This window comes from Mya arenaria, chromosome 9 (assembly GCF_026914265.1).
Source record: "Mya arenaria isolate MELC-2E11 chromosome 9, ASM2691426v1".
NCBI classification, from domain to species: Eukaryota; Metazoa; Mollusca; class Bivalvia; order Myida; family Myidae; genus Mya; species Mya arenaria.
This window is the reverse complement of record NC_069130.1, coordinates 19,443,494-19,470,057: the sequence shown is the minus strand read 5'-3', so window position 1 is coordinate 19,470,057 and position 26,564 is coordinate 19,443,494. Positions and strand designations below refer to the sequence as shown.

Here is a 26,564-nt window from a genome sequence, read left to right as displayed (position 1 = left end):
GAAATAGTTTTTACGAGTGTACAAAACACTTATTATGTAATTAAATTAGGTATATTCATTGAATGAAGTCCCCTTTCGAGTATAAATCTTACTTCCAGTTAAGTATTACATGTACATATTAAAATTATATCGATGAATGAAGAATCATTCGCAGTTTTCTATTACATCGTGGTAGAATATCTTATTGTCCCCCATCCAGGTACATAACATTTACTTGTCATACCAGCGCGATTCCCAAAATACCTCCACATGCAGCAAGAAGTGGATAATGAATATATTAATAGTTAAAGCAAATTCATCATGATGTACAATATCCTTCTAAATTACAATCTAGTGGTTTTACATTTTAACATGTCTTCGTGATTAATCAAGTCAAATCATATACCATGACATTTGTTTAGCTATTTGTAAGTATATAATTCATATTAACATATGTTAATCACGCACCGTATCTTGAATTTACCCGATATATTTTCTTTAAATTAATATTTGAATGCGTGTCAACAATACTAAGCTCAATCTCTAGATGTATAATCATGCCGGTGAAAATATTCATTGTTTGTTCTTATCCTTAGCTTTGAGCAACCCTCAACTTTCTTCTTCGGTCTCTTTAAGCCATTGGAAAAACTGTACAACTTGTTTAAGGGCCGTCCTCTTCCCCCTCCGGTTCGTCATCGCTCTCCTCCCACTCAATGAAAGCATCCTCGTTAATTATATCCTCGTCATAAAAGACGTCGAAGAAACACTGGAGTAGACCTTGATATAATAGAAGATAATATGCTTGAATATCGTATGATGAAACATGGAAGACAATAGCACTCATTGCTAAATGCTCAAGAGGTTGTTGGGACTGGAAAAAAAGTATGAGAAACTTGAAGAGTAAGAGGAATGAAAATTTAAGAGGAGACTTTAATAGTACGTGGTAGTGTATGATAGCAAGACAATCATGTGGAACGAGCTTTATTTATAGCACTTTTGTATCCAGCTTTAATTATAGAAGTATAATGAACCATGTTCATACCCTGTGGGTGTTCAAGCCTGGCAACAAGCAACTGCAGAGCAAACAGTGCCTGGAGTTCGAACACCGGCTTTTGGTCGAGGTACTTCTGCAGCAGGTCGTTACGTATGATGATATCCTTTGGTTCTAGTTTCTCCTTGCCCTTTTCACCTAGAAAAGAGATTCATGTTAATAATTGAAAATGCCCTAAAACCGGTGTATGTCAGCCCCGATTTATTGTTTTTAAGGTTAAATTGCAAGTTTGTTAAACCAATGTATCTTTTCTATCAAAGTTCAGGTGCGTTTGTATATACATTGCTATAACAGTTAAGAACATTCAAAATTCACGCGATGTAGGAATGGTGGTAAAAAAGATTGAGTGATATGGGCAAGCTGTCAGCTACCAATGTATCGTGTCTGCCCATATATATTTGCTCATGAAGAGTGATTATAATACAAAATATACAATGTTTATATACTCATGTGTTCGATTAAAATAATTATCTAATGTGTACTGTAGGTTTGTTGATAAGATACAAATGAACAACAGCCTGCTGCTTCAGATTTGTTTTTTTCTGCTCCCCTTTAAGACAATGTAATAAACCTGATCGCTACAACATTTTCAATACGGTATTACCTCAATGTTTTTGTTATATAAATCCTATAAAATGTAGGTTTGTTGGTAATAGAGGATGACCAAAGTATATGCCAGCCTCTAGCTCCTGATTGGGAGTTGAGAGGAGGGATGTTCCGTCCACCATTCTCTGTATGTTGACATTGAATAGTTTTCTTATTACCAAGTGGTAAAATTATTGTAGTGCACATGAAAGATAGGCTACATATTCAAAAACAGCGCGATTATAATGGCAACAGCTATACCAAGTTTAATTTCAGTATCTTGAACGGTTTTAGCGCTCTTACAAATGCAAAACGACCCGTAGGCTTTGTACATTATCCAGACGTGTTTTCATGGAAAAACAGACAATCTTAAAATTGGTTTATATTAGCTTTTCACTCTCTTGAATTGCATTGATTATCTTTCTGTTTTACGCTTATATCTAAATAATGATGGTAGGCAAGTTATGCCATTAATCTTAAATATTGTGTTTTTCATAATGTATAAAGAATTCCAGTCAACCTTTAATGGCACTTTGACACACAGCAGTCATAAGCATCCGTATAAACTGCGACTTTGCAGTGGTCAGCTCATCAACATTAGACTAGATCCAGTTGTAAATTGTCTCATTATCCTCCCGCCGCACAACGATTAGATCGTGGAGTCGGTCTGCGATTTCTGTCAGTGGAATATCAGGGGCAGGTGCGCTGTGTCCATCTTTCGTGATATCAAAATCCTACAGATGAGAGTAATTGCTATTAGTGTTGATCACAGATATAAAGAGAATAAGAGGTAAGGTTACTCCGTAAAAATCATCATTTGTTAATTATTTGTGTTATGTGTATTTTTATGTACATTTTTATCAGTATGCGGTGGATACTCTTACATCTTACAATTATTTTATGCAACAACTTTTATTGAGGTGTAACATAAAGACAAATTTTATAAACAAAAAACGTTTAGTGAGAGAGGATTTCAGAACCGATATGATTACAATACATGCAAATGATCATATTCATACAGCCACAACGACAAAGCATTACCTTAAAACTGGTAAAAACTTCTCGAAATGTCTAAATTGTTACAGATAATACACATACATATTTCACTTTGTGAAATTTTGGATTTTTGTCCAAGGTACTATTTATTTAAGTTTTATTTATATTTGTTTAATTTCAATGGGAATTGATGTGTATTAATTGTTGAAGGAACAGCCCAGAATATGTCAAACAAATAGGGTTACATCTGGAAAATGTGTGATCGTAAAACGTAAAACAGAATATATGTTTAGTTCTGCACGGAGATTACAATTTTAATGTCTTTACTTCCTACCGGGTCTGACGGATTTTCCCATTCAAATTGTATGTATAACACAAAAAAAAACATAATTCGTCTATATGATTTTGTATCTGAAAAGATATTAACTGCTTGCATATGTATGCATGGAATAACTGGTCTCATGGAATAAAGTCGATTTATATGCATTCAATCATCAAATTAGTATATATTATTTAAGATAATGCAAATGGTTTAAGTGGAATGGAAGCACCATATATCATATTCAGATGAATGAATTATTTTCCTAAAAAGTGACAATAGTGTCAAATGACCTAAAATCAAAAATACTGTTATTTTAGAATATCGTCATTTAATATTTCTTATATATAATTATGCATGTAACTTTTGATAGATTATAAATGAGAGTTTCGGGTGTTTCGTGCTATAAATAATCTAATTAAATAAACAAATGAACAGAATTTCACTTTTAACACAATTAAGACGTCAATTCAAAAACATGTTTACCAAATTTAATGAAGAAAACTCGCGCCAAGTTAAGTTTCTATCAGTTCAGAATTTTTTTGGGTTGAATGATCACTCATGTTATAACCTCATTCAACTGTTCCTGTGAGAGTCTGGTTTTGAGTCTTGGTGGTCTCCCAAACCCTACCCTGTCACGTCCTTCTCCAATCGTGGGGCTTTTGCGCGGGATTCGCCGACCAAAGTATTCCTCGGACCTACCAAATATTGACAAACGGTGAATACAGTAGAAGGCTTTAAGAGTAGATATCCACATTTTGCAAAGGGAATGAAAGGGCAACGACTTATTAAGAATTAAACGACTTACATAATCCACATTCGCGGTTTCTTGAACGAATATTTTATACTTTTTTGCGTTATGTCAATATCCGATTTATTTGTGCTCTTTTCACCCTTTCTGCTGTCAACGCAACAAGAGTAATGCCTTACCCTCTATCCATGTTTCATTAATTAAACTGCATAGCAAATTTTGACTCGAGCGGAGTGACAGACGACGTTTAGGGTAAAAAAAACATTAAATGGTGTACATATTTCACCTAAACCATCTAATATTATACTAATTATCTTACAATAAGCTTGCATTCTTTTTAGGGTATCGCTCGATGTAGCATGTAGTGAAAAATGAAAAGACATTCACGCTTTTTTGATTGCCAATTTGATCTCATTTGTTGCCCGAAAAAAATAATTAAGAAACTTGCATCATCTCTTACTCTATACGTTTTATAAACGCAGCCTTAATAGGTTTCGAACCACACCAAGATGAACTTAAATTAATGCTTTGTCGTTGCAATCTCAAGCATATTTTTCATTCGACAAACATTCATTTTCGTATAAAATGAATACTCTCAAAAAAGACCTGTTTCAACAAACCAAGTTCCATGAAGGTAGCTGTTAATATTATGCTTTAATAAGCTTTGTTCGGAGCGACGGACGGATGAACGAACAGGACAAATAATGTATATCTTGTGTTTCCGGTCGTGATAGAAAATTCTGGCCAGAGGGCATGCGCGTAAGTCGGTGAAGAGGCTTGCACAGTTACCGGTCAAGCAGTGTGCATGACGGTCGATTTGTTTTATCCCAACAGGAATCACATGATTGATATATTTACATGCAAACCATACTTCTGAATTTATTTTAATCTTATTTTACTATAAAAGCGCGTGCGACGTCTTTTACTGACAATATTTACGCGTAGTAATTGCTGTTCACCTTAAATATGTCCTTTACAAACCGCGTTTATGACGATCAATATTTTATTTTATTAGAGGTCTTGTATACGTATATATTTACTCGCGTTTTATAGAAATGAAAAAATGTACTTTAGATTAACAATACAATTGTTGCGCATGACTCATCTTGCATGGATTTGCCAGATGAAAGTTCCAAGCATGGCTAATTACAAGAAAAAGTTAATCCTATGTATCACCCCACAAAAGTGGTTAGTGAAATATTGTCCCTCGACTTAGTGCTAAGGAATACAAAAAAGCACTCAACCATAATGATTGGGAAATATATTCGCTACCATCCAAAGTGGTTGGGTAAGAACGTAACACCCCTCCATAGTTTTTTGGGTATAAAAAACCCTACAATAGTTGTTGAGTTATAAAAATACCAACCCACCATAGATGTTGATAAAAAAATAGCACTCTACCATGGTTGTTGAGGTAAAAAATGTACCCCCCACAGTTGTTGATGTATAGAAATAGCACCCAGCAATTTTTGTTGAGGTTTAAAAGTAGAACCCTTCCATAGTATTGTTGAGGTATTAAACTAGCAACCTTCCATAGTAGTTAAGGTATAAAAAAGCACACTTCCATAGTAGTTGAGGTATAAAAATAGCACACTTCCATAGTAGTTGAGGTATAAAATTAGCACCTACAATAGTTGTTGAGGTATTAAAATAGCACTCTACCACAGTTGTTGGGACATAAACATGGCACTCATAATAGTGGTTGAGGTATAAAAATAGCACCTTACTAAAGTTGTTGCGGTATAAAAATAGCAACACACCATAGTTGTTGAGGTATAAAAATAGCTCCCTACCATAGTTGTTGAAGTATAAAAATATCACCCAATATTGTTGTTGAGGTATAAAAATAGCTCCCTACCATAGTTGTTGAAGTATAAAAATATCACCCAATATTGTTGTTGAGGTGTAAAAATAGCTCCCTACCATAGTTGTTGAAGTATAAAAATATCACCCAATATTGTTGTTGAGGTATAAAAATAGCTCCCTACCATAGTTGTTGAAGTATAAAAATATCACCCAATATTGTTGTTGAGGTGTAAAAATAGCTCCCTACCATAGTTGTTGAAGTATAAAAATATCACCCAATATTGTTGTTGAGGTGTAAAAATAGCTCCCTACCATAGTTGTTGAAGTATAAAAATATCACCCAATATTGTTGTTGAGGTATACAAATACCACCCCTTTAAAGTTATTGGGTATTTTAATAACATCCAACCATAGTGAGGCTGTAATAATTAACAATCCTAACAGTGAAGCCTTACTGGGTGGAATTTTCAGCCTTCAAGCGTTCCTGTTTTTGTTTAAGCTGGGCGCTGAAGTTTGCAGGTCTCCCCAAATCGCCACTGCCACGCCCAACCCCACCCCTTTCACTCCTTTTAATCCATGCGGTTGTTTGCACGGGTTTTGCCGATCAATGTGTTCCCCAGATGCTGAGAACCGGAGATTTAAGTGGAACATCTTGTAATAAATTATCATTTAGGCTAGAATATAAAAAGTATTGACATGCAAAAAACAGATGTTTAACACTTTGAGATGTTATACATTGTTCGATCTTGACTCGTTTGCATATTTTAATTTCATTGTTTTTTGTTTATAATGTGTGCATAAGAGTTTCACCAACACACTCTGCCGGTACACCAATTACCGGACTATTTGGGGCGGTATTCCGGATACCGAGGATATGTACACCGTATTCATTAAATGTCGCGAATTGATCCGATTCTACACGAAAGCGAGCAAACATACTGGCAGAAGTAAAAGGACTTGACTATTAAATCATAAAAACGGCAACATTCATACGGCATTTATTGGAGGCTGACTCCCCGAACCCACCACATTTATGTATGTGATCATCAATACGGCAAAATTCATACGACATTTATAGGAGGTTGTGTCCCCGAACCCACATTTTAATATGTTTTGTTATGCTCAAGGACAGGGACATGTTCAAATTCATACCACCCGTTGATACCTAACGCCAGATCTAGGAACCACCTGTAGTCATGTTAAGTGAAATTTTGTAATATGTGAATAGAAAATCTTACTCAAAACATTTCAAAATTATCTTTCGAATTTTACGCGGCCTGTAACTGATCTAGCTAATACTTCCTAACCCCTTTGATGTAACAATACTTTTGTGTGACCTTGTTTATAATGTATGATGCAAGATTTGAAAACGACAAGGCTGAGCTTAAAGTGCATACAGAAGAACTTAACAATATATATTAGTTAGACTGTGATCTATTCAGACGTTCTGTAGCATTTTTATATTGACTCACTTGCTTCGCTCGTTTGTCAAATATAGAATGTACACATTCTATTCACATTATTGCTAATTTAAAGTAACATTATGTAATATATATTATATTTTGCAAAGGATTATTGTAAAACATGGGTATGCCAGAAAATATGATAGTCTGTTTGATTGGACACCTATCACATTGATCGATTTTTGTATTAAAAGGCGAAAATCATTAGAGGATTTGCATTGTACTCTTTCCACCAGCATGTTCCATGTTTCTCAAACGTATATTTTTGATTGTTTGCATTATGCCAAAATTTAGTTCAACTGTGGTATTTTCACCATTGACGCGGCCATGTAAACCTCTTTTTCCGACGAAAAATATTAAAACACTTGTATTAACTTATGGATGCTCTTCATTTTACATATGCAGTTTGGAAAACATTTGAACAATCAATATCATTTTGGTTTTTGAATTACCCAAAGAATTTAAGTATAAACAACTGACTGTAGCATTTTGTCAATGGTTGATATACAAACAACCATTTTGATTATTCATAAAAAAATAAAATAAAACAAGTTCATTTTTTTTTCAAACCTTTCAGCTGGAGTACGGGATTTTGCAATCTTCATTCTGGCCCTGATAGAGTTGCCCCCCGTTGAATTCTCACCCGTGCCAGCAAATCTGCCTGCCTTATGCCCGTTTTCCTGTAAAATAGCAATCGTTTCATAAAAGGATGTTTTTATGATTTGTTTTTTTAAAAAAAAAACTTTACAAGTTACTATTTTAAGGAATAACATTTCCTGTTCTTTCTAATTATGATTCTCTCCTATAAACGAGTAACAAACCTCAAAATTGTTTTTGCCCTTCATTATATGGTTGAAGTCCCTGGATGTGTACCTTAGAAATGTTGATGCGTGGTGGGTCTTTTGACCGGTTTACTGAGCTGAGCGCTGTTTGTTTGCCAACCATGTTCAAACGATGTACCTGACTACTCCCACCGACAACTATCTGACCAAAGGTTGGACTGGAACGATCTTAAAAAAGGTTTAATATTTATAATACCGAAAGGTTATCGCTGAAAGGTCGTACCCTATTGCAGATCGGGAACAATCCAGTGAACTATTGTTCGATGACAATTCTTCACATTTTCCTATCCCGAGCTCATAACAAAAGCTTTTGACTTTTGACCGGCAAGCCATTCAACGCCTCCCGAACTAATCACTGGTCATATCGCTAAAACTATTGATCGCTGGTATTTATATTCATGTATATACATGTAATTAAATTTTTATTTATTAATGTTGTACAGTATTTGCTGATTCTGTTCTCGACAACCATTTCCAAATGGACCGACACATTATGACCTATTCGGGTTATATTTCGAGATTGAAAAGGCATATCTTTATAATATGATCAAGCCCAGCTCCATCGTGTCAGCTCTGACGTACAACATGTATATAATAAACAGCATCATAAACAGATTAACACAATACGTTACTCGGGTCACACCCATATAAACCTCGTAATTGGTATTGCCATCTAGAGAATGCAATATCATTACATGCATATCAACCGACATACCGCCCTTCTGAAACTTCAATTGTTCTTTGAATTGTTGAGTTGGAAGGGCCTGCTCCTGCCTCTCCTGTATGACTTCCCTGTGAATCTGGTCGATGATATTGATGTTGATGTTTGACCGTCGCGGTATCCACTTGTTCTGTTGTGTCAAACATGAGCAAGGGTAATCATGGGATTTGGTGAACTGGGTCGTGTAATAATGCCAGCAACGGGCTTCGAGTAAAACATAAAAACAGTTTTAGCAATTACAACACATTTATTGTAACGGGATCATTTATTTCTTATAACGCATATTATGTGGATTTTGTTTAGCTATTGGTCGTCAGTAACAAGGAATCAATATGTCTTCACTGTATGTCACAAAGGGTTAACAATTATCATATATGGATTAACTTACAAAAGCTATAAATTATCTCTAGAGTCTGACAAATTATTACAAAATGAGGCACAAATGGATGTCGACACATGTCTTGGAGATATTTTCAGTCAAACTTTATATCTATTTCCGTTCAGAGCCTAACATGTTTTCCACAAACAATGTTTCATGATGACAGAATGTACTACGCAATGTATTTTTCAGAGAGGTCATAGACATTGAAATACACAAAAGATGCCATACTTACTAATCTAATATTTATCATATCCTGAAGCATAAATCTAACTCTTGCAGAGGTAGTTTTTTTGTTAGCTAGTTTAGCTATCTGTTGGAAATACTGATCCATACGGGGCTGTATAAAATGAAAATATGCGTTGATCTCTGTCACGTGAAGCGTTCACAAAAATACAAGGGCATCATCCGAAAGCTTTATTTATGATAGTAATATTCAATGTCGTTAGATTTGTATATACCAAATATATAGAAACGCTGTCAACAAAACTAAACACTTATATTCTAAATGATGACAATAGTGAATTTATTGCAAGGCCGTCCCAAATACAATAATTTATTTATAATCTACTGCAACCTACCTTGGCATTGTCTGTATCAAGTTCTTTTCCTATAGTTGTTAATAACATACACACACACGCTAAACTCTCAGGGTCCTTAGCCCGAAGTAATGTGAACACACAATCATGCATTATTCTTTCATTGAACATTTTAACCTTAAATAATTCCCCCATGAACCTGAAATGAAAACGGAAGCTGTTTTAAAAAAGATTTATTACTATTATACATGACGTACTGTGTACCTGTGTTAATAAGCTTTAATATGGAAATCAGCTTCCTTTAATACATGTTATTTGTATTCGAAATCACATGGATAACCCTTTATGTATTTTCCGGTTAATTTGAAAAAAATGAGATTTACGTACATTGTTCATTCTGTCCACATTGTTTTGTACATAAATATGTCCACATTTGAATATGTCACATTCTTAAACTGCAAGTGTGTTTAATTTAAACATGATACATTCAGTTCACTCGTAGTAGAGAAGAGATCCCTTGAAATGCGTATTTTAACACTTTCCTACTATCTTACCTTATATTTCCTAGAGATCTTTGTTTGGTTTTGGCCTCTTCGTAACGGAGTTCTTTTTTTAATTCTTTTATTGTTCTTTTCTGTAATTGAGCAATTATCACAATAAAAATAACAAGCACGGCTGAAGGTTTATGGTTATTCATTTTCTTTATACAATGACAATGTTTACATGTAACTTGGCGAACAAGATCGCACTGGAGCGCACATCAACGCCATCTTATTGTGTTGTTTTCGGTAGAACAAGAGAAAATCTCGACAGTTATTAAAACAATGATGCGCCTTGCTTATTTGACATTGGTCACTCTTCGTGACCACGAGTTAAAGCCATGTGGTTTGAGCGCTGACGACGACAACGCTGGTAAAGCTTTGGCAAACACCTCATTACATTTACCTCTTGGTAATAGAAAAGCTTAAAATAAAAATAAACACATTTTAAAATACAATTCTTTACATTATGGCAGACATAAATTATATCCTGTCCTAAAAACAAAAACAATTTCACTTGTTTTGATAATGAAACTGTCGTATTACACTTTTTATAACACAGGTATATGACAGTGATAGTGAGAAAACGAATTGTTTATTTTAGAGTTCAGCTCAATTAAATGGAAATGCAACAGTGACCTTTTTCCGTTCACATTTTTTTCTGACAAAAAAACTGCGAACTGACTTTTACATTGGCATAACGTTACTGATCAGTGTAAATTAGATGTGACAAAATGTGCTAGATCATCCCATTGAACTCACATTTTCGTGTTTGGAGATTTCATTGTGTTTGGTGACAAAGGCGGGATTTGACGAATTGTTCATTTCGAATTCACGTTGACATCGCGTCAACAACACGGCTCTAAAGTTAATAACCTTCCCTTGTTTGGACTGGACTTGAATCTGAAATTTCAAATTCATATAAATATGTCTTAATTGATGATACTGCTTCCCTAATTTGAAATTGCCCGCTTTATTACTGATGAGAGTGGTCTAGTGGTTAAGATATTTATCTCAAAGCGCAGAGGAAATAGGGTTGCTCCTCGCAAGAATAACATGCTCTTCGTCTTTCAAAAGCATACAGTAATGGTTACAAAGGAAACAGATACAGGAGTCATTCTTCACAGTGGAGTTAATGTGTAGACCGCATGGCCTTATTAGGCAAAAAACTTCTTGGAATGTTTTCAATTTATACAAACTTATAACAGAAAAATCATACATTTAAAGGAAATATCAACACAGCTATATTATTTTTTTATTGTATTGAGGAAAAATAACTTATGCACATATCAATAGATTATAAACGAATCTAGCTTTTGATAACATGTGACGTAGTCCAGCCTACCATTGATAGACATTTACACATGTAGGCGTAGGCCACACTGATGTTAGGTTCACTCATGGCCTGAAAGTAGAAACTACAATTTATTAAAACATTTGCCTTCACCCACCTACAAAGCTTATGAAAACAGATGCACATGTTAACTATGAATTTTGCGAATAATAACGAACCTTCTCATAGACAAGATCAACGACCACCTTCATTTTATCTTCCGTGTCAATCTTTAGGGCCTTCATCTGTGACTCGAATTCCTGAAACTGCTCCGCTGTCAGCCTGTCAAGAAGACATTCTGTCTCCTGGTATAGGTCCTAAAATGAGAGAAGCTAGTGATTATGTAGAGTGATGTGTACATCCTGCGTTTAACAATGTCACTGTTGATCGAGAAATCTTGCAATGACTTCACTACCTTGATATTGAGTCAGCCTGGTATGATTACCCTAAAAATGTTTTTGCTTTGAAAATGGGCCATAACTATGTGAAATATATTTAATTCCAAACATGCTTACGGCAGGCATAACAAGGCTTAAAGAGTATCACCGTTGTGGCATTATAGCAAGATCGGGCCTGAGTTCTTGGAGATGGAATGCACAAGCAGATATGTGACTCACTGTATACTTTCTAGTAAACAAACAAAGGGCCACAAATATGTAGGAAATAATCCCATCAAAATCTCTCACCATGACAGGCACTTTTCTTTATATGAAGTTTCATTTAAATCAGGCAATGGATTTCGGAGATGAAGCGCACACATCATCTTTTCTACAGACAGACGGACGGTAGGACGGACAGTAAGACGGAACGGAATAAAGTAAATAGAAAACATGATTAAGCGAAATGTATATTATTCAAACTGTACCTGAACTTGACAGATATTTACTCTGGACTTAGCATTCAGGGATAATGGCTAACGAGATCAAAATTTATTCTATGGCTTTTGTTACCTCTGCTGCATCGTCGTTTCCCGCCACTTCCTTTTTGCTGGTACCGCGTTTAAAACGTCTTGGTTTCCAGGGCTCCTTAGCTTTGTGTAGTTTTACTTCGGTCGCTCGAGTGGGCTGATTGATTTGACCAGACGGCTGTCCGGACTTGTTTTTTTGGCTCGGCTGGCTGGGCATGCCTCGGGACTAGAAATCATTACAACAACTAAATGCGCATGTTATATCTGCATTATTCATTACACGAACTTTTTCGAGTACTGAATATGCATTGATTTACGACTAAGATTTAAAGGGAAAGGTAAAAAAGGTTATTATTCAAGTAGAGTATATCCCGCGCTTACATCATAGAGAAACTAAAATGGGGGTTTCCCTTCTCAGAATTAACGTTGTTCTTTAATTGATAAATATAAATTAATATTTAATGATTTTTATTTTATTTCGCCATTGCTTTAGTTCAACAATTGAATAGAAATGACCCTAATTGACAATGTATGAGTGGGTTTTTTTAATTTGTTTTTAAGATTTGTAATCGGAAATGAAAATTATAATGTTGTTGCTGTTGTTGTTGTTGTTTGTAGCAGTAGTTGTTGTTGTTGTTGCTGAGGATGATGTTGTTGTGTGTGATGACATGTTTGTTATGAATGCTGCTGGTGTTGTTGTTGAGGGAATATTCATAGAACACTATTAAAGGTTTATATATTTTTGGCATTTACAAAAAAAGACCTGTCAAAGAAGTGATGACTTACCAAACACAGCGCTTGAAAAACTGACTGAGGCAAAATTGAGAAACACATAACAATAAATATTTCAAGATTATGTAAACCCGAGTATATTTGCCACAATATCAATCTCAAATCGTCAGGTATAGCTAAAGTATAAATTTAAAATTGAAGAGCACATTCCAAATTCATACGTGATCGTGTGGTAATGTGTTTTACGAGACTGATTTATATTGTTAAAACTGTAGGACAAGTTATCTCTAGTATATCCTAGCATCAACCAAAACTTCGAAAAATTAAGATGATGATGTTGATTGTAAAGTGTACAATTGTCATGGTGTAGCTTCTTAATCTGTTAGAGAAGTTCGTTCCGCAAACTCCAATATAATTCTAAGACTACATGGCCCGAGTCAGGCTTTAGAACATAGCATGTTTGCAATGTAACGATAGAGTCATTCCCCTGAAACTATAAGAGCTCCACCAACAGACCACCAGCCTTTTCAATGGCAAATAACATAGACCGAAATGGTTTTCGGGCAAGAAATTACGCAAGGCACAACAACCCTGCGTGTTGGTAATGTGTTATAAATATAAGAGTGTTACATAAAAAATTGTTGGAATAGTTTCTGAAACAAACCGCATACCTAAACAACATTCACATCGACAGGCTGACCGTACTGTAATTCCAAAATACCTCCTTTAAACTTTGATTGCCGTGTATACAAACTAGAGCTTTCATGTGAGGGGTTATTATCCACACATGCCACCTTGATGAAGGAAGGTTTTAAATGACTCTGACACAAATATAAAAACGCCAATCGAATTGTGTGATAATTTTAACGAAATCAATTAGTATATGCCGTAGGATCAATGCGAAACATTACTTTAACACCAGTGGGCCTTTTCGCTTCTTAAACTGTGATAGTGTACTGAAACAGTTGAATAATTAGGTACAATAAAACATCACTCAATAATGCTTTGGCTGGTGTGAAATGTGTGTGACAGGTACTTCTCTGCCTCATGCTGATGTAACAAAGTGAAACCTTTAAGTCTTTGCAAGTTATTCGTTCCTCAAATAAAAGAGATTAAACTGATGCTCGATGTTTATGATTATTTCAACAAATGCAACACTTATTTGCCAGAAATTCAAAGCAAAACATAAATCTCAGAAGAGTGGGCTTGTTCACTGCTAAACACGTAACATTGAACTGCCACAGTTAAAAGAAAATAAGTAAAAAGAAACATCACTCAATAACGTTTTGGCAAGCGGGAACTGGGTTTGAAATGTATTATATCCCTCATGCTGATACTGTGAACGAAGTATCAGAGTTGAACCTCTAAATAAATATTGCGTTCGTTCCACAAACTGCAATAAAGATGAAAGTGAATAATTAATATGCAAGAGCGCATATCTTTAAAACGAGTAAGGCCAGGATCATATGAAAAAGAAACCTTACCATCTCTTCTACATATCATGGTTATAGTATATACGTGTGATAACGTAACAAATTTTGATGCAGTTTGCACCACCAACTCACGGACAGCAAATTGTGTAGAATCAATTTCAAGATTTGGGGTAGCCATTGGTCAACACAATACGTCAGAAACTACTACCAACAATCGTAATAGAAGCCTACATCAATTAAATGAATGTTAGAGGATTACTCCAACTCAACCAATATAGCCCAACACGTATGAATCATGGTCAATAAACACTTGAAAGGCACCATTGTGCTTGTAGTAGTTTTACACATGAATGCAATAAGGTGTGATAAACTTTTTCAGAAAGTTATCTCTAAGCTCGGAGAAAAGTCCACGGAAACAGCTTACTCTAAGATGAATAGGTCGTTGCTCACTAAACATTTGCCAACCACTAGAATAATAAAAGTGACAATCCATTATTGTTAGCTTCAGAAAAATCAACATAGCTATTTAGAAGATCAAGTTCAAGCGCGAAAAACTGTTACACGACCTGACGTAACTGGCGAAGAATGGTTAAGACACGAGTAAACTTGTACACATCATTCTTATACCGTGTACACATGATCCCTATTAATTGTCGAAGTAGTTCGCTCCACAACACCCATATATTCCCTTAATATAGCAATAACGGTAATATTAGAGGTATTGAGATTATTGAAGCATTTTACTGTTACTGATAATGTGTACTTCATGGTGGTCATGTGTTCGAAATATCAGATAAATCCCGCTGGAACTGTGCAAGAAGTTTTCTATGCAAATCCTATTATGACAAAGCAGAACTTATTTATTCAAATGGGTCTACAGTTTGAACGAATTAGTTGTAAGGAAAGTGTTAGGCGCTAGTAAATTTTATGGTGATCTTGTGTGTCTCGTCTCAAAACAATACGTCAAAAACTCATAATATACTTCTGCACAAACATTTTGATACAGACCGACCAAGAGACCAACCTTATTTTGACTTCAATACAACCCTCAATAATTGTTTGCGGGGTTATTACAAGAAACCAGCCAAAAATATTCAATTTCCTCGTCAGAATAGATTTAATAAATTATTACAATTTTAGTAAAATGCACCTTACTTTTTTGCACCTTATTGTAGGCTGTATTTGTGTAACTAGATATGGCTTAATGCTTTATTACTGGTAGGATATGATAAAAATCAGTCGATAATGTTTGGTACCACATTAAAATTGTTCGTTTTTCTATTTTCATGTATGCATTAATATTAATATCGGAAAAATTTCAGGGAGTATCGGAATGCGAATACATTATGTATGTGAAAAACTACAGAACCAAGCTCAGTAGCAAAAATTTCAAACGTAAACCCGGTTTAATGGCACGAGTTAAACGCCAAATAAATAGAACATAAAAACAAATAATCACAAACAAGAAACATGGAAGAACAGCACAAAACTCCACAAACAGCACATACATACATACTATATATAAAAAACTAGGTATGTTTATAATTGATTGTTATTAATTGAGGTACCGCCTTGGAACGGTCAGTAAAATGTAAATTTACTGGGGGTTCAAACCAAGTTATGTGCACAACCTTACTACGCTATTCCGATATATGCACCTTATTAATTGCACGGTAACTTGCTAATATAATACGGAACAGTCCCTGCATTCGTTGCCCTTGTATTGATATAATACAAAACTAGCGATTCGCAGTAACTACAGCAAGTTATGTTGTTTAACTTACTAACAAATGATATGTTACTGCATATAAGGAATCTAGCAGCTTAATGTTCATTTTATGTTGCTTAGTGAGAGTGGACATGTTTAACGAGGACAATTAATAAAGTGTAATTAATGAAAGAATGCACAGCGCCCTTTATTTCTTGTATTTGAAAATTCTACTTTGACATATTTTGGGCTTATTTCTTGTTTGTGATTTTATGTCTTTGGCGTTTACCCAGTGCCACTAAACCGGGTCTTTGTTAAAACTTTTGCTACTGAGCTTGTTACTGTAGCTTTTTGCATAAATATTAAAATTATGAATAATTTGTGAAACTTGAAGTATGTTGCTGTCTTCAGTATTATATCTCTTTGATAATTTGCTTTGAGACATTGATATTACTCACATAAGTCTAAGGTATTTCATTTTACCGAATCATTTATTATATAAAAACACAATTTGTTGTTTGTTTATAGTATTCATTATCAATTATATATTTCCTGAATGCAGCAATAATAATTTTACTCATGTTGACGATATAGAAAGCTATGAGTTAATTTTACAAATTGAGTTTGAAAATGATACATTTACCGGAAAAAAAGAATTAACTGCTTAACATGAATTCTACACAAGTGTAGTGGGGAGGGGGTGCGTGCGAGTGTATGTGTGTGTTCGGGTGCTCGTGCGTGTGTGCGTGAGTGTTTTATTACAACATCTATATTTGCAATTAATAATATATTATTTCTTTTGCATGATTAAATTCCGCAGGTCTTAAAATGTTCGGTAGTTCGGAAGGCGCTAGCAGAAGAGGGAAATCGATAGTGTATGACTTAATACTAATATGAGTGATTCCGCATAAGAAAATATTTTTATGAATATGACTTACCTGCAAAGACTCTTGGTTACTTGCGACATGTACATGAATAGTTGGCGTAAGCTCATCGCTTCCGGTGTGAATATATTCCACTGAGCCTAATACATTTTCCGTTGATATAAGGCTTTTAATGATTTCACTTTTTTGGAATTCGTACAATGGACCCCTGGTCTTTCTTGAAGCATTATTTAGAGCATGTTTGAGCATATCTACTTCTGTTCCAAAATTCTCACTTGTTTCATGAAGTGTTGACTTTTCCTGTTCTATGGAATCAATTTGCTGTTGTTTTATCAGCGCTGTTTCTTTAACCTCCAAACATGTCTGGAGCTGTGCCGTAAGAATGGCTTCATTTTGCGAATGACATTTAGATATTTCATTTTCTACTTTTCTTTGTAACCTGTCAAAATAATCGTTAATGCATTTTCTGAAATCAGATACAGCTTTGAAATTCTTCTCTTTTGCTGAATTGTTATCCCCTCTGCTGACAATTACATCCTTTTCTAGACATTGTGCGTCATTTAGTAAATCCTCTAACCCATTCATAACTTCGTTTAAACGTTCAGTATTCGGATAGGACAGCTCCATTATTTTTCTTAAACCAATATCCACATAATACCGTAATGTGCTTTTTGTTTAAAAACGAAGCTTCTTATTATTGTGTCATTACATATCTGTTTATGAATGTCTTACTTTCCAAACGATGCCACATCAATATCAGCACACTTTTCGCAATTAAACCTTTATCTATAGCTTGGTCCATTAATGCCTTTGTTTTTGTATGAGTTTGATAACATGTTGCATATATAAATCCTTTACAATCACTTCAGTATCCAAATATTTTGGCTGGCAATATAATATATAAATATATGTTCATTCTTTCCATTACCATGTGTTAACAACAATTAAAGGGCACACACATTTTGAACGTCATGACTTGAAAGTGTATTACTGATATATATTGTTGATAACGCTAACCCTGTTTGCAATATTTGAGCATTAAAATACTATTGTACTATTAATAATCATATTGTGATAAAGCTCGATGTTATCATGTCCATGTTATCAAACTACATGTACTTTCAACTTCAACATAAAGGAGTAAAACCTGGCTATCGATGATAAAATAGTTTAAGGGTTCATATAAAAATTGTCTTATGTATAATTGTATATGATTCATATCTCCTAAATGTACACTGATCGATACCATAGAATATCATACAAACAGCAAATGATACGAATATAGATATATATATATAGATATATATATATATATATATATATATATATATATATATATATATATATATATATATATATATATATATATATATATATATATATATAGTTGTATATGCTACATTTCCAATAAATGAAACATGATGATACCATATAAAATAACACCTACTGCAAAAATGAGGCAGTCGCATAATTATGTGCACTCAAATGGTTATGTCTGTATTCTATCCGACCGCAATAAGCATTAATTTAAAAACCGAAAATTAAACTGACTTTCGAAATGCTTACCGTATTGAATTTAAAGCGATGTTACTTTAAATAGGTAACACACAGTAGCCATTTTATTCTTATCCAATGAACGTTTACAACTAAGTTGTAAACCAACCAATGAAAAGTTTGTCTGGTTCGAAGTTTATTCATTTGTAATTTTTATTGTCATCATAACATACAATAAAAATAAATATTGTCATTCTGAATAGTCACAATACCACAACACACTAAGCATAGAGTAACATTAATAACAATAAATTATCATACAGGCATGGGCATAATTTATACCAAGAAAAAGGCTGGAATTTAAGTTGTTGATTTTACACCCTGTCAACCATGGCAAACAGGTCAAAACATCAACATTTAGTTCGCAGCAAATAAATAAAAACACAATTTGTTGAGGAAGGGAAATGTGAAAACCATAATACGTCCCGCTTTTTAAAACGTATACAAGACGAGAGGTTCAAAACGAAAGCCACTGACATGACAACATACAGAGAAGCTTTCTTTGTTTGGAATGTTGGGCTGTTGCCAAGGTTAAAGTTTTTCACAACGACACGTGGGCTATGGCTATATATATAAAAAACAAATTATAAACAGACAAGCTCAAAGGGAATATATTGATTTTTTGTATTCTTCTAATTTTAATTGCACCAAAAATGTTTGTAGCTACCTTTATTTAAATGTTGGAAGGTATCTTATGCTATCAAACGCACGCTTTGAAACGTTATCTTCCCGTCGAACAACGACTTGATCGTGAAGGCGGTCTGCGATTTTTGTCATTTGATGACCAGTGACGAGTGTGGTTGGAGTGCTGTTTGGTGTTCGCCAGACCCTACAGATGAAAATAATTGCCATTAATATTGATAGCTCAAATTAAGGCTCTAACAGGTTAATTGACTGCATATTTAACATCGTAAGTAAATCATTGTATTTTAACCATTGCCGTACTTCAAACCTTTTCAACAAATAATTGAACAACCTTTTTGAAAACCTGAAATTAACGATTCAATAATGGTAAGATTGCATCAATATCAATAAATAGGAGTTAGATGCATACTTCTGTCAAAAAGTGGTATTATTTTTATATGTAACAAGTATGCAAGTAGGTCATAAGTCTGTGACCTTGAAATCGGGAGAAAATAGCGGGTTAGATTGATAGAATGTATAGAATAGTAGGCAAAACTTAAAAATTCAACTTATTGCCTTAGACCATCCACACTCGGGCACCGAAACTACCCTCATGCAACTGATAGTACGACCCTTTGATTTGACATAATTAGGTAAGATACCATTCTTAGGTTTTGGGGCTTGTAATATTCGTATGTGCTCCTTTATAAATACGTTTAAATGATATGAGTTTTAAGGGCAAAAGTGGGTAGGGAGGCCAAAATTAAAACGTACTACAATGGCACTGTTATGTTTACAATCTGTTCAATCCTGCAGTAATGGTTGAAAGTATATAAGCATGCAAAAATATGTAAACAACTCTTAATTAAGGTGTTACACAGAGGAATATAATTCAAACGAAATATGTTTGTTGTGAAATCTCATAACACGATATCATTACAATATCTCACCTCCTACAAGAATGACGCTATCTGATTGGCCTAGAGCGGTCACGTGCACGACATGTATAATCCATAATCCCCCCCTGTAATTTCCAGAATGTTTCATACTACCCCAGTAACTTTCATACTCCGCAAAAGACATAACAAAATGGCGGCCGAAACTTCTCTCTCGGCTTATCTTTTCACTTTTCACTGAAGGGTAGCTAACTTATGCACGTTTTTGAATATCCATTGTATTCAAGCAATCTGTTGTGTGTAAGCGACTGTTTAATTGGGTCAATGGTTACAAAATACTGACTAAAAACGGTTTACAAGCACAACATGTGACGAGTTACTCAAAATAGGTTAAAATTAAACTCAGAAGAGACGCTTCGATGCAACAAGAAATCTGCAAATCTGCTGAGGAGTTACCTTCAAGAAATTGTTAAAAAATAAGTGTTAAAAACAGTTAACTCTTGTTGTATTTTTTATTACTACATGTATTGACTGTGATACATCTTTCTTGTATAGTTATAATTTCATCTAACCTTACTAAGAAAATATATATGCTGTCAAACAATGTCATTACTATGTTTACATTGTTATTGTATTTATTCCAAATTAACTTGATTACATAAACTTTTTGTATTTCTTAAAATGTAATTTTGAGACAATATTTAAGCGTCACTGAATATTTTCATACACATTATATCTTAATATAATCTTATTATTAAAGGTACTCGGTGAGATATATTCGTTACACTGTTAGTAGCTAGTGGGGAGGTTATGTGTTATCACATACCCCCCCCCCCCCTCCAGCTAATACCAGTGTAACTAATAATACATGCAAATGATAATATCCATACACCTACAACGTCGTGAGCACTTAGTCAAAATAAACCCATATTTTTTAAAAGATTTATTGATATGGGACGCTACGAGAGCTCCAGGTCATTTGACAAAATGATATTACCCAAATTGTAAGAAAAAAATATAATAGCGTAAAATATTTATTTTTATTTAATGTGCAAAATCAAATTAGAAAATGTCTTTCTAACAACGTGATATCTGGAAACGATATAAACGATATAAACATATAGCATTGTAATTTTAATGTCTTGAGTTCATATTGCGTTCGATGGTGTTTCCCCAGATTATATGTTTTAAACACAAGGACAACATAGGTCTACATGAATGATTAATACGCATTCAATCATCAACTTGTTGTATCTTATTGATGATACAAAATGGTTAAGGTATAACGTTAAATAAATAAAACACATGGGTTGTTCCGTTTTATTGATCCTTTATTGAGTAAATTTATTCTAAAATAACGATTTCGTCAATAACCTCTAGATTACGTGTCTCGAACCAATCAGAATAATATATAACGTCAATTAATATAGTTGATAGATAGTAAGTCTAATACTTTCGATTTAACGTCACTTATAAATGTGTTATTAAGCTAGCAGCAATATGTAAGGTGGTTTTGAGTAGTTCTCGCATGACAACATCAACTTATCATTTTGAATAAATAGAACATCACATTCGTGGTCAATTCAGATGGAAAAAAAACTCGCCAAAGATCGCTTAAATCAATTCTGATTGAAAACTTTCGTAACCATTAACCACCCATTTAACAACCTCTTTGATTTGTTCCTGTGGATTTCTGGTTCCGGGGTTCAGAAATATCCCAAACCTTCCTCTGTCACGCCTTTCTCGGCCTACGGGGATTGTTTCGAGGATTCGCCGAAAACAGCTGAAAAACAGAATCGACATTAAGGACACACACCTGGTTATCTGTAATTGAATACCACGAGACCAGCGCTGTCCAAGCCTCAAAAGGCACGAGGGTGTAGTTAAGGTCATCTATCAAGTGCTTTTTAAGAGTCTTAGTGCCCACTGAAAAAGCAAAACATGGTTGAACAAAATAACGAGAATACAGAAGTGAACAGTAATAAAGCCAATTGAATACATTTGCCCTTAAATCTGCCTCAGATTAAATAATCAGGCTCATCAAGCGTCTATAAAATGACATTGTCCAGAACCAACTATGTCTTTATCTCCAGCTTTACTCCGGTTTATTCAATGCAATTTTAAACATATGTACATCAACAAGATAAGATAATAACATACTTTGAGAGAAGGTTCTATAAGACTTTGTGTAGCGATAAAACATTTCTAAACAGTCTCTATTCACTGACCTCATTCTTTGGTGTATTTGTGCATTAAAAGGATTTCTCCTTGAGAATGTACTATGATATTATGGTGATTCTAATTTGCCTATAGTAAAGTCTTCAGAAACATTGCCAATATTTGTAAATGGTATAAACACTGCAAAGTGAAATCCGACCCTAAATGAATAGCCTAGGTCAAATATTCATAAACCAAGATCAAACATAACAAGAGGGCATAAGGCAAATTCAGATTGTACTTTTAAGCAAGGGCGAGTTGTCAATAGGTCCAGGGTTGGCACTTTCATCTCCAGCATTGTAGTTTTCCCAGCTGTCATAGCCCACATAGCTCTTCCATTGCTTAAACCACTTCGTAGCTAGAACGTACCTGTATATACATTTAACATTTATTTGATGTGCAACATGACATAATTTAAACATCAAGTAAACGGAAAACAATTATAAAAATGGCAATTCAAAAATCCATTATATTACTTATTTATGTAATTGTAAACTGTTTAAAAGATCAAGCTGGCGTGCTTCAGTACGAAAACAAGGTTTTCAAGTTTGCCAATCTGAATATTTGGCAAAGCAACAGAATGGTTTCTTTTATGTGCAATAAAGTAGGATTGACTTCATTCACAAATGTCATGAACTATAATCGTTCTATATGTCGCGAATGAAAATGGTTCGTCTCTCAGGGCGACTGGAATTATCCAAATACACTTTTATAAAGAAATGAAACAATAAAGTTTCCAAATTTATCCAACGATGTTTACGTCTCCATCGACAAAATATGAGTGCGCTGTGCACGAGGAAAATACCGCCACCAGCTGTGCACGAGGCGAACTACTTTAATAAATATAGAAAGTGAAAGCGAAAATGAAAGTGAAATAAGTATATGAATTAGTGAATGATAGGAATGACTCAAAGGAATGGAAGAATAGGAAAATGGATTATCACAAGAAAGATTGACTTGGAAAGTACGTGTACTGGATAAACATACATGTAGACATATGAGACTAACACAAACATATAGAGCAGGGCAAATTTACTTGATTCACAAATGTCATGAACTATAATCGTTCTATAGATAAGAATATGTTTCTATTAAGTCAAATAAAACTATGGATAAGGTTTATTTTCATTCACATTATACTAAATGAGCCGAAAAGCAATGCAAACATTCGTCTCAATACGTTGTATTTGCATTATGTTTTGCACTTATAACAAACGCTAAGGTCATCCCAGTGAGCAAACCGGAAACTGCCCGGTACAGGCATATGTCGTACATGTGGCATATCGGCAAACCACTGCAGGACCAGCATAAGGTATTCAAACATGGCGTTGAAAAGCATGGCAGTTCGCTGTACTTTAACTTTCAACAAAGAAAACACAATTATATATATTACATGTTTTGAAAAGTATGTAAACAAGTTGTTACTTCTATAAATTATATATCTATTTGCCAGTGGGCTGATGTCGTACCGATATTATTCAAGGGATACTAGTGTTTAACCATTGGCAAACAATGTGTATGTTTTACTATATTTTATCCGTTTTACACAATATTTCAAAATTCGAGGAACTTACATGATGTATATGTAACCCATATTATATTTAAATGTTTATCACTACTTTATGACATTATGTTGTTGTAATATGCATTATGTAAGTGTGTGTTATACTATTTAAATCCTCGCACCGATGCATTATGACTATTACTTTGTTTTAACACTAAAACATCAAAGCTTTTCATAGTTTGTCTTTATTTATCACAATGATCGCACACTTGAAATGAAATAATACTTATAATTATTAATAATAATAAGTATATCGTACGAGAAAGCGGTGATAGCCCCTTGATTTACAAGAAATTGGAAAATACTTGGCCATTAAGGGCAATTGTTTGACATCGTCCTGCCGGTACAGAGCAGGTAATGAGCCGATATCGGGCCGGCACATTGAGCCAGCATGGGACCGATTATCAACCCGGTGCCTGCAACCAGTACCAGACCGATTGTGTGTACGGCATTGGGCCGATACAGGGTCATTGCCCTAGCGATTACTTGAATAACGCTTTTGAAATTATTAGTTAGGACTACCTGACCAAAACATACTCAAAATTGGTTTATAATTAACAAACGATTTAAATCTTTTTCTTCGTACGTAATACTTTGATATTTGAAACATTGTTGCAAATTCTCTATCCCTAATCAATTTTTGAGGAAAACTACAAGAACAAATAATCGAACGTTAAAGGATCAACACCTTTTACAGGAACAAAGCAGGGGCTCGAATGACACAACATATACAATAACAAACACCACATGCAAGTCACACGCGTCAAGTTGTTAAAGATATAGAAAACTTTAACACAAACCAGCCGCTCGGCAATCCGTTTACTATCAAAAATGCTGCAAAATCATTTTTAGCCGAAATACTAATTTATTATTACCAAGTTTCTCCTTAAAAGGCAGCTCTTGCATTTGTCTACTGATGAATGATTTTTGCTCTCCGACTTGAGGCACAGTGTCGGATTGAGGCGCAGTGTTTTCCGCGCCTCCATCATACGTCATCAAAGGCTGCTTGTTCTATAAAACAAATGATATATCTTATAATACTGCAAAGCCATTAGGTCACGATCTAATTTATGACCATTTAAATTTTGAAATTTGATAAACATTGGAGTGATATGTAGCAACCATGTATCCTATCTATCCACTCTCGTTTGAATGTACAATTTATTGATATTAAAGTTTTATGTGTGGATGTGTACAAATATGACAAGTGTGATAAAATAGTCGTTATGTACTGATAATTTACGGTATCCGACACACAAATATTTTTATTCCGGATGTTTATTTTCTTAACTTTCTAAATAGGCTTTATATCAACGTTAAATATAATTGCATGCTCCTTAAGCCTGATTTTGTATATTTGGTTCGTTTAATACTCAGTTTAGATATCATAACTACGAAACCAAAAAAATGTTAATGAACAGTTCAAATTGTGATATGTCTTTCTTTTCAAATCCATAGTTTATTTAAATGAGTGACAATTTGACAATCACTGTAAACGTAATGTATGTACTTGCAAATCTTCTACTTTGCCGAATAGGGTTTCCGTCAATATCAGGTTTTCATTTTTCTGGAATTCGTACATTTGACCCATGGGTTTTCTAGAAGCTTCATTTAGGGTTTGTTTCAGCGTAGCTATTTCTGGTCGTGAGTTCTCAGTTGTAACATATAGAGTGCTCTGTAGATTTTTCTTGGCTATGGAATCAATTTGCTGTTGTTTCATCAACGCTGTTTCCTTTATATACAAGCATGTCTTAAGTTGTGCCGTTAATATGCTTTCATTATTTGCATGACACTGTGTTATCTCATTTTCTACATTACTTTGTAACTTTTGTTTAAATAATGTTCTATGTCTTTTCGGAAGTTCCGAACAGCTTTGAAATTCTCTTCTTTGGCTGAATTGTTATTTTCTTTGCTGACATTAACCTTCTTTTCAAGGCATTGTGCGTCACTCAGTATATCCTCTAGGTCATGTATGATTTCGTTCAATTGGTCTATGCTAGGATGGGAAACATCAATGAGATCAACCAACTGTTTTTCACAGTACATGTGTTTTTGAATTAAACATCGTCCACATATCACCGCCATGTGCTTTCTGCAAAACAACGAAGTCTTCTCATTATTGTGCTGTTTGCAGATCTGTTCGTGAATGTCTAAATTTCCAAGCGTTGCCACCTCTTTATCGGTACTCTGTTTTGCAGTGGCACCTTTATCTATAGCGTGGTGTATGAATGCATTTGCTTTTGTATGAGTTTGATAACATGTTTCACATATATATCCTTTACAATCATTGCAGTATCCAATTATTTTATTCCCCTCTGATTTTGAAACACACAAATCACAATTTTGATGGCTAGCCATAATGTTTATATTTAATCCTGCCTTAAACCATGTGAAACCAAGCAATTATGGGTGCATTTTCATTTTAACCTTATACCTTTATGTGTATTACTGATAAAAAGTGGTGATAACGCTAGCCCTGTTTCCTACATTTTGAACTTTAGAAACTATCATTAAATTTATGTTGATAAAGCTAGCTGTTAAAATGACCGTGTATTAGTATAACTTGAACATTAACATGTATAACGTGGCTTTCAATTATACGATTGGTTTAGGGTTATATATATTGTCCTATATATCTTCGTTTATGATTCATGTCCACCAAATATACACTGTACGGTTCCATATAAGACAACACCTACGGCAAAAGATACTGCAGTTATATATAGATGTATTTGTTCATGT

The 26,564-nt window shown here is 34.3% G+C and overlaps 1 protein-coding gene across 1 annotated transcript; it reads right to left on the bottom strand.

Moving 5' to 3' along the window:
* Nucleotides 1-344: 344 nt before the first annotated feature.
* Nucleotides 345-25,542, bottom strand: LOC128245825 (eukaryotic translation initiation factor 4 gamma 1-like). Its single transcript, XM_052964050.1, has 19 exons — nucleotides 25,333-25,542; nucleotides 24,698-24,833; nucleotides 23,500-23,617; nucleotides 22,500-22,627; nucleotides 21,858-21,967; nucleotides 12,254-12,436; nucleotides 11,483-11,620; nucleotides 11,316-11,375; nucleotides 10,733-10,873; nucleotides 9,986-10,065; nucleotides 9,474-9,630; nucleotides 9,128-9,232; nucleotides 8,508-8,643; nucleotides 7,824-7,960; nucleotides 7,521-7,630; nucleotides 3,502-3,628; nucleotides 2,136-2,349; nucleotides 1,022-1,168; nucleotides 345-756 (listed from the first exon to the last, which is right to left on the bottom strand). The coding sequence occupies exons 1-17, from the start codon at nucleotides 25,540-25,542 to the stop codon at nucleotides 2,218-2,220; spliced, it is 2,208 nt and encodes a 735-aa protein (XP_052820010.1). The 3' UTR covers nucleotides 345-756; nucleotides 1,022-1,168; nucleotides 2,136-2,217.
* Nucleotides 25,543-26,564: the final 1,022 nt, after the last annotated feature.

What these genes read in the sequence shown, in the direction of transcription:
- LOC128245825 (XM_052964050.1), bottom strand. Translation starts at nt 25,542, where the DNA reads ATGAAACAACAGCAAATTGATTCCATAGCCAAGAAAAATCTACAGAGC. An exon ending in CAACTCGCCCTTGCTTAAAA is followed by an intron (nt 21,968 to 22,499) that starts GTACAATCTGAA and finishes TTGCTTTTTCAG; the next exon opens with TGGGCACTAAGACTCTTAAA. An exon ending in AAATCTCCAAACACGAAAAT is followed by an intron (nt 10,066 to 10,732) that starts GTGAGTTCAATG and finishes GCTCAATTACAG; the next exon opens with AAAAGAACAATAAAAGAATT.